Source organism: Cylas formicarius, unplaced genomic scaffold (genome assembly GCF_029955315.1).
Source record: "Cylas formicarius isolate icCylForm1 unplaced genomic scaffold, icCylForm1.1 PGA_scaffold_10__41_contigs__length_53128322, whole genome shotgun sequence".
NCBI lineage: Eukaryota > Metazoa > Arthropoda > Insecta > Coleoptera > Brentidae > Cylas > Cylas formicarius.
Window position 1 is genome coordinate 44,195,515 of NW_026844214.1, and position 14,566 is coordinate 44,210,080.

Here is a 14,566-nt window from a genome sequence, read left to right on the forward strand (position 1 = left end):
GCGACACCGAAATTGAGCGGGACTGGGCGGATTTTCCAATTTCAAATTTATGCAAATTCATTTTTCATTATTAATGTAATTTACTCAATTATTATATAATTTATTTAAATTAGAATGTGAGCTCTGTGAAATCCGTCAAATATTTGTTATCTATGAAATCAATTCAATCAATCAAAACAACGTTTAAATAATAAACAAATTAAAATAACAATATGCCAATATGTAATTATTAAATAAACATTTGAAAGTTACTTTTCTATTCCCGTCTGTAAATTGCCTAATTACACACCGATCTAGTGAAGTTATAAACATGCCTAATTTAATAATAAGAAAAATTGTTTTGTTTGATATAAGCCAGTTGACACTACACTTCTGGTATAACTGCAATTGTCGACATCCTCAAAATGTCACCTCATTAGAGCATAATCTCAAATTTTCCAATTTAAGTTGGTTATGGTATGGTTATAAGGAAACATACCTGGAGTACTCATAAAAGCTTTCTTTTATTTATTAAACTTCTATCGCAATTAAGTTTTCTAAATCTGAAGAGAAAGCAAAATAATTAAGACACAGAATTAAAAAAAAAAGTGAAAATGAAAATAAAATATATTTAATAATTGATTTTATTATTTTTTTATTTTAATACTGACACTGAGACAACCCATGATATTTTTTGAAAAGAGGTTTTAAAATGTAACAATTTTTAATGTATTAATTATTTTTCAAAATCAGTCAAATCCGTAAAATAAAAATCTGGTGTACCAGTTTTGGATGGTGATTTGCCCGTCGTTAATATATTACTTGAGTTGTAGTCACCTATCAACTTCAATCTCCATCTTTAATTTTAATAAATTCCATTACGAAAGCGTTGTCAGGTCCATTCACGTAAACGTTGGGATTTTTCTCCTCATCTTTTTGGTTGTCCGTATTCGAGTATTGCAAATGGACGGTCGATAAAGTAATCGTTATGGTAGGTGTATCTATATTTCGTAAACCTTATTTCGGCTCAGTTATGCAATTAATAGGTCACGTGACGTAAAAAAAACGCTCGTCGTTTCTGTATACGCTCGGAATAATAACGTCGAGGAACAAAAATGGACGCAATAGAACCCGTGGGCGCGGTCTTGGTTACTTTCGTTCTCGCCAATTCGCTTTCGTTTTATTGTATATACAAAGCGGTTCGTACATTCTTATACCGATCTCGGATATCATTTTATATAATGCAGTGGTTTTCCATTTACCTACGAAATTTTACGGCCATAGTTAAATTTCTGCCAGCAATCATAATTTTACAACATTTTGCACATTGAACAATAGAATTCATAAATTCCCAATATGGCAAAAAAAACTATTAGGATTACACCACAGTAACCACAACAAATAATGTTGCGTAACCTCATTTTTCTACACATATTTGTGGGACATCCTGAACAGTTACAAATAATTCTAGGTTATGCATGCCTTTAACATGTGCAACTTTAGGATTTTTGTCCTATCGCCAGTTGTTTTCAGATATCCAGAGTTTCCAGAGTTAGGTAAAATTGGGAAATAAAGCACGAATTTTGAGCCAAAATTTCGAGTTAAGACGCAAACTCTTAAATTTCAATTTAAGATACTACATTTTTAATATTGCGAAATTATTTTTGTGGTATACCATACGTATTTACATCCGTTTTAAGCAAGAAAAAACTGACAGGTTGAACATATCTTCTTTATTTTTGTAGGTCCCGCTTCATTCTATATGGGGATATTGTAAACCACAAGAGATACGAAGACGATTAAATTAAATGAAATGGTTGCAAAATTTTTAATTTAATAACATGCTGCTAAGTTAAAAATTCAAAGATATTTTTTAAAAAATGGAGGTCACTTTCTCGTTGCCACTTTTTGAGCTTTGCAAGATAGCGTTGAGAAATTTTAAGTACGAGGTTTGGTTTCGGGGAAATGATCATCAACTCTATTTTTTCATATGGTCCGTAAAGGAACGACAAAGATGGTACTACACAATATGATTCTGAATAGGTAGATCAACGGTGCTCCTACCAACCAAACTGACTATTTTTCCGGAATTATTAACATTGTAGCATACCGATCTTCTCCTCAGATAAAAAGACAGAAAGACACACAAACAAAAAGACCTAACAACAATTACTTTAACATTTTCATGTCATTCGTACTTGAAATTTCTCAACAATAACGCCAAAAAAAATAAAAACAAAATCCGCAAATGTCGGGTTTTTGGCGCATCTTCGGAAGTATATTTTTTAGTTTTCTTAACGGCACGTTATTTATTTATAAATTTTGCAACTTTTTTTTAATTTAATCATCTTGTTGAAATTTTTATTAATTACAATAAAAGGATTCAGTACAGTTTAAAAAAATTTAGTGCAGTTTGTTAAAATAAAATTAGTGGGAAATGTAATACGGTGAAATAAATGCAGATCAACGGAACGACGCAGTTGCTTCGTCGAGTGTTCTTAACAACTACCTACAAACGGTCCTAAAAAGTGCACCATAGACCGACCCATTTGGCCTATACTATTTAGAAGTGCCAATAAATCAAAAAAAGCATAAACACATAGCAAAATTTCTAAAAGATACAGATATTAAACGAGCATTCTCAAACACATCTTCGCATCTATTATGGTGTTCTTATGGGTTATCTTAACACACTGCAGTATCCACAGTTCCTATTTCCTCCCTAAAACTGCCCTCTTCAGAAAAATCCATATTGTGTTTTTCCATTCAAAACTGTTTATTTTTTGGCCAACATAGCTACTAGGCATATAGAGGCATGGGACAGGAACTGATGCGGTATTTGACAACCAACCTAGCCACTGACAGATGGTCAGTACCTTTGGATGCGGCTTTTTGCAGCAGTATTTTGTCCAAATATGTCTAAATCTCGTTAAATGTTCTGGAAAACAAGTTAAGTGTGTGGAAATCGTTGTTTAGAAAGAAAATGCCGCCTGCGGTGCGCATCAATTTTACTGTGCTAGGGTCACTATATTATCTAATACCTATATGATCTGTTGATCTGATCTAAATGCCTATCGTTGATTCATCTGTCTCCATGCGCATGCCTCACATCTATTGAGGGGTCCCATGGTATATTAACTAGATATATATGTGACAATTAGTTGTTATTTTTGTCGCTGACAAAGAAAATATTTTCAAAACCCCGTTATAATGTAATTATTGATCTGTAAAAGGCACCGATAAAGAAAATGTGAACTTGACTCCCATTTTTTGATGGATTTTAAAGCAAGCGTTTACTTTTCTGTAGATAAGGAACTCTGTCCCAGTAAAATGACAAACAACACGCGATGTCGTTGAATTTGAAATACAGCCTTGAGTCGTATGTTGGTGATTTATCTACAAATCGTCGACATTAAATTTGATGGCAGCTTGATTCGATGAAATTGTTTTTCTCTAGCTCCATATAGGTACGTTTTTCCGTTTATATTTACGTCAAGCGGTTAGCACCGTGATTGTATGCAATTTGCTTTTTAATAACGTGCACTTTTTGATGATTAAACGTTTGCAGTCATCGAGCGAGCAGTGTCCTTGCGCTTTTCACATTTCGTCGTAAATTTACGGCCCAGCTACGTGACACTTCGCAATTAAAACTATTGAAAAGCTTTCAATTTTGGGCGTGCGGCACTGTATAAACTTTATGTTCTTCCACTAAATTATGTTGGATACAATCTTGCAGCTAAAAACTTATTTAACCCAGTGTTGGGCAAACTTGATTTTTATTAAAAAATAAAAAATCATTGATTTAAAAAAATCATGCATTTTTTGATTTCTTTGATTTTAATTGATTTTTTTTTTTAAATTTCATAAGAATATGTGTTTACGGTTTTTTGTGTAGCAATTACAAAATAATTCAAAGCCTCTATAAACAATATACGCACTAAGTTTAAGGTTAAAACAACAGATCCAAATAAATCTGGGTGTAGAGCGAATTGTAAAATCTACCAGAAAGAAATTCAATGGATAGCTCAAAGACTTAATAAGCAGCAAAAGGTAAAGAATATTTTGTTTTATTATTACTTATTTATTTATATATATATATATATATATATATATATATATATATATATATATATATATATATATATATATATATATATATATATATATATATATATATATATATATTTATTTATTTATTTATTTATTTATTTATTTATTTATATATTTATTTAATGTTTTGAATGTCGTAACTTTATACCAGTTAACACCAAATATGCCCCCAAATTTCTTTTAAAAAATTAGTAAAGGTTTTATTGGCCTTTATAAAATTAATACGGTTAACTTTTTTTAAATACGTTGAAAATCGTGTACCTTCGTTACCTAATATGAAGATATTATACAATATGAATACGAAATCCTTTTTTCTTTATCGTAAAAACTAAAAATAAGTATCTAAAAATTATAAACATAAATAAAATATGCATGAATTCAAATTTTGGCAGGAAAAAACAAAAAGGACATGATATTTTTTAAATAATAAATGCCTTAATTCTTGAAAACGTTTTTGTGAATACCATACTTTAAATACCATACTTCTACCTTCTACAAGATGGAAAGTTAAATAAATATATATATATATATATATATATATATATATATATATATATATATATATATATATATATATATATATATATATATATATATATATATATATATATATATATATATATATATATATATATATATATATATATTCTCACGTATTGATTCACGGATGGAAAAATGTGATGACACTATATTCCGAGATATCATCCGTTCGCTCGTTGAACTCCGACTGGAATCCTGCATCCGACTGGAATCCTGCAAATCCTGCATCCGACTGGAATCCTGCAGACGTTTCGCCAAAATCTCACTTGGCATCTTCAATGCTCGCGCTCCGAGTTCGAGTGTTCGAAGTGTTTTCAACAAGCCTTTTAGATGACATGTATGAGGAGGAACGGCAAAATGTTCCTGTTTTCTCTCAAGACCATGTGTATGTCCATTGACGGGTAGTCGAACGTCCACACTGAGTATGAGGGAAAACCTCATACTTCACAATATCTGACTGAAGTAGTTTGTGACCTAATTTCTTCGTGTGAATCACAACATCACTAAAATATTTTGACAGATAACTCAGCAAATATGGCCCTCATAAGAAAAACATTGGTAGAAAAGACAGACTCAAAAGTTATAACTTATCGCTGCTCCGCTCATATTTTGTATGACGTCAAAGAACATGTAGTCCAAATCGTTAAGTATTTTCGCGATAACCATCTAGTCAAAGCGAAATTCATTCAAGCAGGAGGAGGCAACGCTTTAATCCTTGTAAGTGATGTGCGATGGAATAGCGTTGCTGATTGTTTAAAGATGTACGTCACTCAGAAAACAAAAACCAAATTGATTAGACCATTTACCAAAAAGTATCAAATATTGAGCTTAAACATGCAACACAAGAATATTTAGGCATTTTAAAACCAATATCAGTTGCTCTTGATATTTTGCAATGAAAAAACACTACAATCTTAGATGCTGTAGAGCAGCGGAAACATTTACACTATATCTTCGAGAATGTTATAGAAGTACCTTTATCAAAAATTCAAAAAATTCAGGATTGATATGAGCAGGAACTCAAGTCATATAACTTTGTAGCCTATGTGTTGAGCCCTCAAAAGCAAAAATATGAGTTAACATCCGAAGAAAAGAAATCTATCTGGCTTTAGCAACAATTAATAGTTTATATTTTGCCAGATATAAGGAACATGATGAGGAAAAGGGGCAAATTTGTATTATTGTTCAAAGTATACAACGAAAATACAGAAGCATAAAGTATATATTATTATGTTCTCTCTTTTTTTTAAGAATTACAAATACAAATATACAAACGATTTTAAAAAATAGGAGTTTTTTTTAATTATAATTTTCGGTTTGACGTGATGGCTTTTGGTCTGTGCTATATTAGCTGACACTAAAAAAAACACTATTTTGTTTTCATTGGGCTCACAAAATATGCACTACATGTAAAACATTTCAGTAAATCAGTAAATGAATATTGCGCCAAAATTAGAAAAAAATTGTGAAGTTCAAGTTCTGCTAGGGGTCGTATTAATAAGGCCACTGGGCCAAGTCTGTGGAACTTTATCATGGACAATTAGTATTAAATTTTAGACGATATAGTTTTAATGAAGCCGTTTTGTTTCAGTAGTCGAAGACTCCAATATACTGGCAGCGTCGGAAATCGCCGACGCCGACGTCCGCGTCGATTGCAACAGCGATGAGATCGTGGTCAGCATCAGCACGACATCGGGCAAGTTTAATGGGATGGTATATCCTCGCGGTTTGTCGAAAAACACCCACTGCATGGGTGAGTGGGTACAGCGTACTTCTCCGATCGCTTATACTCTGCCGCTTAGGGGTTGCAACACGATGAGCACCGACTTGGTACGTATAAACGAAGGAGATCTTGAATAAAGGCTAACGGTGCGCTATAATTTCGTATAAGGTCGATCGAATGTAACCTTGAGAAAAATTTTAGCGATTACCTAACGCATAGGTAATAGGTATTGTTAGAACCGTTACGAACGCGTTATATTGTTAAACGGGAAAAATATGTCCGGACAGTAAAAAAAATACAGATATGTAACGCAAAACAGTAAGCTTAACGGAAAACGGGGTAACACGATACGCCGTAACATAATAATCCTGCGACAAACCGCACTAACGTACGGTTTACAATTTATAAAATTCAATTTGCGCATTTGGAATATAGTTACAATAATTAATTACGTTCGATATAAAAAAATTATGAAACATTAAGTATATACATGACGGCCGTTTGACTGGAGCACAGTAGTGAATAAGTACAATATAGGCTTCCCCCACTCCTCTCCCTTTTTGTGGGGTGTCCTCCTTACCCACGACTCTCTAGCTCCTCCCCCTTTACCCATAATCCCTTGAAACTGGCTCCCATTGGATAAGCAAGCACCAATGGGGTTTAATCAATCTCCCCACCTCTAGTTTGCGATGGCGGCGAAGCCAATCAGAGCCCAGATATTTTCCCACCCCTAAGAAAAGCAATGGCGTCAATGAGACTTGATCATATTGTTCGCGTGACCATCTGCACCCCCTAGCGGTTCGAATGTAAACTAGTGTCCCCTCTTGGAATAAGATTTTCTTTAATAAGGTAACCCCACCTAGTGAATATTGACCAAAACATTTATTTTAAAAACATATAGTTCTGCGAATGTGTACCCTCGCGGGTACAAACTGTACTTTTATTGCGCACAAAGGACAGGGGAAATAAAACACGAGAGGTAACGAGTAAATATTTATATTCCGGAATCTGCAAAAAGAAAATTAGAAATTTAACGGTGTCAGCGTTATCGTGGAAATACCCGCTCGTACTTTTTTTAAATATGTTCCTGTTCATATCCCGAATCGAGCGACTCCTCAGGATCCAAGGGAGGCGCCAAGTCGAAAATGTAGCTTATGGTGCTACTCCCCGAGCTTGGCGAACCTGGTCTAACTTCCCCGCCATCGTGTGGGAATTCCGCTGTCTCCTCGCTGGACCCGATGGAGATTACGTCTTGGAAGCTATTTTTTTTTTTTTTTTTGGTTGAAAAAAGTGTTAGTATTTTTATTTTAAAATAAGGGGTGAAATTAGTTACTTCGGGATCTCCTGAATTGGGATTAAGGGTGGAGGGCCAGGCATCCTCTCCATTTCTTGGCGTCTTCTATGATGAACAAGAATATAGCGAGTTATTTTAATTTATTTATTTTGCTTCCTTTTTTTTTTTAAAAAACAAAAACATTTACCTTTCCCCCAAAAAAGCCATTCGCTCCAGCACCCTGGAGCGAAAAACAATCATCCCGCAAAAGGGGCAAAGTAGCGGCGGTTCATTTTGTAACCACCCAATCACATCGGCACACGAGGCGCAGAACGTATGCGCCTCGACGCCATTGCATGCGAATATCGCTTCAGGGCAGACAGTGTCGGCCCTGAGCATGCAGCGTTGGCAATGTAAAACTTCATTAGCGATGCACCTGTATAATGCAGATAAAAAACTGAATCAGGTAATTGTCTTCTCTAGGCTACACGCAAAGAAAAAAAGAAAAACTAACCCCGGTAAAAAAGACCCTTGCTTTATTGCTCTTTCGAAGAGGCATTCCCTTTTTATTTTTATTTTAAAATTTTGCCAAACTTATTCGTCAATAAACAGCGGCTGATTAGTTAATTAAAGGCTTTAGGATAATTCACTCGCAGATTTACAAATAATGATCTAATTAGTCACTTACCCGTTCATTGTCTATGGTAAAATCTCTCGAAAAAAAGTAAACGCGCTGTCAAACAAAACTGTGTCTCACTATAACCGTAACCAAAAATCACAAGCAGCACAAAACAGACCGTTTCGAAAATAGAACGATATTTGGATCTATCACGCACTTTCCACTTTAATATTGGACTACAAGCGCATTTGAACATTCACGACTAAATGAGGCTAAAAGGTTCGGCGGCAAAACTAACCATCACCCCACCCTCAACCCTTATTTCGATGCAGGTGTCTTTTTACGACTTTGTGTGAGAAAACAGAATTTGCAGTGTTTATGGTCTCAGGGCTAGGTATATCGAGAGCCACCCTGCGAAGCGGCAGTGTTTGAACATTCACGACTAAATGAGGCTAAAAGGTTCGGCGCCAAAACTGACCATCACCCACCCTTAAACCTCATTTCGATGCAGGTGTCTTTTACGACTTTGTGTGAGAAAACAGAACTTGCAGTGTTTATGGTCTCGGGGGTAGGTATATCGAGAGCCACCCGCGAAGCGGCGGTGTGTTTTAGTATACAAAGAAAATAAAACAAACCTTGCAAGTTTTATGAGTTTATTTTATTCAATGGGGTGGTCTTGGGGTAGGTATATCGAGAGCCACCCGCGAAAGAATACGAAAAGTGTGAGAAAATTTATCATGCAGGGACGTATTTTATGAATTTGATCCTCCTCGAAAAAAAAAAACACATTTTAGTGTAATTTAGGTTACTAATTACGCACTCATTAGGCTGATTTATTTATTTATTTTTTTCTTCTACCCCATTTTTTTTTCTCTTGATCAGTGCAGACTTACAAAAGCTGAAATAGGAATGAATCTTTTTTTTTATTATAAATAACTAGATATTATCACCGAATATGGAAATTGCAGTACTAAGCCAATTCAAGTTCGGTCCTGTATTTTTAGGAGTCTTTTTGGTATTTAAAGGAAACCAAACGTGATCAACAGTTTAATATCAACTTTGTTTTCATACGTGATACATACTGATATTTTTCGTATTATTACAATTATTATTATTCTTTTGCTTGTTACCAAGTGAACTGGTTTGTGGTGAGTTTGTGGTGAGTTTGTCATCGATTTTTGTGCTTCCTCGAAATAAAGGTAGGTGAATTTGTTTTTATTTTTTTTTTTTTAAATTCGGGTACTTACATTTAAATCCGCAGACGTTCAAGGAGTTTTACCAATTTTTTCTTTTCTTCGTACACCTTAATTTGATCCTTCAATTTTTTAATTTTCCTCAAGTGAATATTTATTGAATTTTTTTTTGAATGAGATACGTGTGTGACCATATTAGATTTCAAGAAAACTAAAGTAGAAAGAGAAACAGTGAGGCTTTTTATATTCCAGGGATAAAAAGGGGTCGAAGCAAGTCGGTCACAAGCCCTAACAAGTCTGTTTGTCTTAGCAAACAATCCGCTAACCGAATTTTAAAAGAATAATTAGTGTCATTTTTTTTTTCTTTTAACATAAGTGGTAATAGAGGGAAGGAGACGTATTCAACCTCTGTATTTCTTTGTTTTTAAATAAAAACAATTGAAAATAATTAATAAATAATGGCTAAATACACTATCGTAAGGGAGTCTGTGCGGAAAGTGTGTAGGTTCGGGGTTGTTGGTCGTTCTACGGAATTTCATTTGAACCCGGTACCTTTAAATGAAAATCCTCTTGTTTGGGTAAAAGCTGCGATATCGGAAATAATACAGAATCAGTGCGCTAATTTAGACCAGGGCGATAAAGTGGGGATAACATTTAATTCCACGCGATTCTCAAACGGACAGGGTTGGGTTCCTTTTCAAGATGCTAATAACGTCACAGTCGATGACGTGTTTAATATACTTAGTAAGGTGTTTCAGTCAAATAACGTGGGTTTAGAAACTGATAATTTTATTCTAAACGTTACGACGGTCTCTTTACCCCGTGGGTCCGGTAGAAAGAAATTATACTTCAATTCCTTTGACGATGAATGCGCTCGCCGAAGAGGGATAATTTCTATTCGGAATAGAGACAATCTTTGCCTAGCTCGTGCTTTGGTAGTGGGTATAGCGGTAATCGAAAACGATTCAGAGTTAGTAAGAATACGAAAAGATCGGCATAGGTTTCAAACGCAAAGGGCAATAGATCTCACGCAATCGGCAGGAGTAGTTATAGGTGAAGGGGGAGCGGGGCTAGAAGAAATACAGAAATTTCAAACTCACCTAAGTCCGAAATACAAAATTGTAGTATATAACTATGCCAGAAATAAGGCTATTACCAAACGCACTGTTTTCTTTGAAGGCACCGGGGACGGGCAACGTATAAACCTCATTCACGACAACAATCACTTTAACGTTATTACATCCCTGACTGCTGCTTTTGGAGTTTCATATTTTTGCGAATTTTGTCACGAATCATTTAATAATAAATTTTCGCATCGATGCTCTGTTTCATGTTACCAATGTAAAAAGCCACCCATTTGTCAACTAGTACAGAAGATAAATTGTTACGTATGCAATAGGAGTTTCAAAAGTCAGACTTGTTTTGACAATCACGTAAGCAACGATGTTTGTAACAAAATTAAACTTTGCGGTCTCTGTTTTAAAAGAAAAAATCCAAAGAATCCACATGTCTGCGGCGAATTCTTTTGCCGAATATGTAATAAAATTCAACAGACGGGTCATTTCTGCTTTATTCCTGTTGATTTACCAAAGAAAAGGTTAAATGTAAATGAAAAAATAGCTTTTGTTTTTTTTGATTTAGAAACTCAACAAGATGAAGTTTACAATACTGGTTCTTTTAAGCACATAGTTAACTTATGTGTTTTTAAACAAGTCTGTAGCGTTTGTTTAGACTCGGCGTCCCCAACCTGTTTACAATGTGGAATTAAATTACAAAAACTTAAGGGTTCAAAGTGTATGCATGGATTTTTTTATCATTTACTTTCAATCAGACAAAAATTTAAACAAATTTTGGTTATCTCACACAATGGAGGCGCATTTGATTTAATATTTCTCTTGAAATATATACTAAATGAGACATCCTTTAAACCCGAAATTATAATGAGAGGAACCAAAATTATTCTTATGACGCTAGAAAATTTAAAATTTTTGGATAGTATTAATTACTTTCCAATGGCCCTCTCAAAATTTCCAAAAGCCTTTGACCTTGGTGACAGTTTCAAAAAGGGTTACTTTCCACATTTATTTAACAAAACCGAAAATCAAACCTATATAGGCCCGCTCCCCGCTTTACATTATTACAGCCCCAATACCATGAGTAACGACGATAGGACTCGTTTTTTGGAGTGGTACAACATTAATAAAAATTTTGAATTTAACTTTGCCAAGGAAATAGTGGAATACTGTGTCTCAGACGTAGAAATTTTAGCAGCTGCTTGTCTAAAATTTCGAAAACAGTTAATTGAAACCACCACAGTGTGCCCTTTCTTAGAAAGTTCAACAATAGCATCTTGCTGCAGCAAGATTTTTAGAAGGAATTTTTTAAAACCAGAAACTATAGCAATTATACCTAAAGGAGGTTATCGAGCTTCGGAAAAGGTTTCACAAATAGCGATGATGTGGCTACTTTGGGAAGAACGTGAAAGGGGTATAAAAATTTTACACGCACTAAATGGGAAAGAAAGCGTCTTAGCGGGTGCCAAAGTGGATGGTTTCTGCCCGGAAAACAACGAAATTTTCGAATTTCAAGGTTGTTTTTGGCACGGACATCCTGTATGCTACAAAAATAAAAGAAACGAACCAATAAATAAAAATAATCCTTACGACACCATGAATTCCAGATTCGAGGCTACTACTTGTAAAATAGATCGCTTAACAAATGCAGGTTACGAAGTCACAATAATGTGGGAATGTGTCTTTAAAAAGTTTTTATCGAATAATACAGCAGCATACGAATATTTAAGCCAACATCCTTTGTTAAAAAATACTCCTTTAATTCCAAGGGATGCTCTGTACGGAGGTAGGACAGGAAACACCTCGGAGTACTATAAAATCAAAGATGATGAAAAAATCAGGTACCTCGATGTGTGCTCACTTTATCCATATATTTGTAAATTTGGAAAATTCCCGATCGGGCATCCAAAAGTGATTGTTGGCGAAGACTGTAAAAATTTAAATTTTAATGAGGTAGAAGGGCTTGTAAAATGCCAGATCCTACCACCACAAAATCTGTACCACCCCGTACTACCTACAAAGATGAATAATAAGTTAATGTTTGTTTTATGTCGGACATGTGGGGAAAAGTTTAACCAAAACAGATGTGAACATACTGCAGAAGAAAGGAGTCTTTTCGGGACATGGGTCAGTGACGAGCTTAAAAAAGCTATAGAAAGAGGTTATACAATTCTAAATATTTTCGAGATTTGGTCTTATCAAGTATCTCAGTACGATCCACTTTCAAAATCTGGAGGACTATTCGTGGACATGATGAATAAATTTATTCAGATAAAACAAGAAGCATCCGGCTGGCCTGCGCATTTTTCTTCTGAAGAAGATAAAAATAATTATTTGCGAGACTTTTTTGAAAAAGAGGGTATTACTCTAAACCCGAATAAAATCGAAAAAAACCCGGGGCTGAGATCTTTAGCTAAATTAAATCTTAATAGTTTTTGGGGAAAATTTGCCCAAATGGAAAATCTAGGTAAAACCAAAATTATAGACACTGCTTCTGAATTATTTGAAATGTTAATAAATCCATGCTTGCACGTCAATCATTTAGAACCCATAAACGAAGAGACTTTATTAGTAAATTATGAGATTTCCGATGAAGTTTCCGATTCGCATTCGTCAGTAAATGTTTGTATTGCGGCCTATACAACCGCACAGGCTCGTTTAAAATTGTATAGTTATTTAGACCAGATAGGTGAAAGGGTACTCTATTACGATACAGACTCCGTTATTTTTATTCAAAAACCCGGTGAATACGAGCCCCCCACTGGCGAGTTTATTGGAGATCTCACCGACGAACTCGAGGAATACGGCCCCGGATCTTTCATTTCAGAATTTGTAAGTGGGGGCCCGAAAAATTACGCATATGTCGTGTTTTCACCTACGACAGGGGAAGAAAGCGTAATATGTAAAGTTAAGGGAATATGCTTGAATTACGCGGCGTCTCAGATAATAAATTTCGAACTAATAAAGAATATGATTTTGGACAAGTCGAAAGCTCCGGTCCCATTAATTTCTTCCAATATTCGTAGAACAGCGAAACTAGATGTCATTACTAAAGAAGAAACGAAGTTATATCGACCGGTAAACCTTAAACGGCGATTTTTAGAAAATCACAGCTCCTACCCGTATGGATACAAAAAACGGGTTTAATATGTCTCGTGACAAATGTGTTACAATATTTATTAAATCTATCAGGCATAACGTTTAGGCCTGTTGACAAAATGGGGGGTATATATATATATATATATATATATATATATATATATATATATATATATATATATATATCCATGCCGCAGTGGGTTTTTTTTATAAAACTGATATTTTTTTTTTTTTTTTAATTTTCAGATTTTTTCTATTTTAACCAAAAAAAAAAAAAGAAATGGGCCACCTGAAACTTCCTGAAAATAATTCATTACAAGATTATGCAGATGAGGAAATACGTAATCATAATCATTATCTGATGCAATACATTTCAAATTTTGAAAAGGTAATTAATTTAGCCATATCGGGGGGGTTTGATTTTGAATTTAGACGTGCTAGAGTGACAAACGAAATAGTTGTAATATTGACAGATTACAGCTGGACTGGGGACAAAATATTGTTTCAAGGAAGCGACTTTTTGCGATTAACAAAAATTTTAGTAAAAAAAATCAACCCAAACAGTGAGACGGACGTCGAATTTAAATACCTTTTTGGCAATGTTCGAGTCGAATACATGTATTACGAAAAATCTATTTTTAGTTTAGACTTTCGTACCTATTATACCAGCGTATTTCTATTCAGAGAGTCCGTTTTTGATTTTCTCAAAAAAGCCGACCAGATCGTTACGATTCTTACCCACCTGCTCGAGCCGAGGGCGCAATAAGGGGTACAATATCTGTTTTATTAGTCATTTGTAAATACCGCATCATGTTTGTGGTTGTGTAAGTGATCGTAAATTTGCCTCGTGGCAAAGGCCTGCCGGCTATCGGCTTATTATTATATATAGGGGATAGGATAGGCAAAAACTTTTTTAATAAGAAGGACCCGCTGACAGATTAGATCGAAAAAATAAGT

At 34.6% G+C, this 14,566-nt stretch overlaps 1 protein-coding gene across 2 annotated transcripts in view; it reads left to right on the top strand.

Moving 5' to 3' along the window:
- The window catches only part of LOC132708209 (cuticlin-4), a 66,946-nt gene that overhangs the window by 9,682 nt on the left and 42,698 nt on the right, over nucleotides 1-14,566 (top strand). The window contains exon 4 of one of the 2 annotated variants that reach the window (XM_060680384.1): nucleotides 6,221-6,459. In XM_060680384.1, coding sequence (XP_060536367.1) covers nucleotides 6,221-6,459 — 239 coding nt within the window. The remainder of the gene's footprint in view (nucleotides 1-6,220; nucleotides 6,460-14,566) is intronic. The other variant, XM_060680385.1, reaches the window with a different exon arrangement.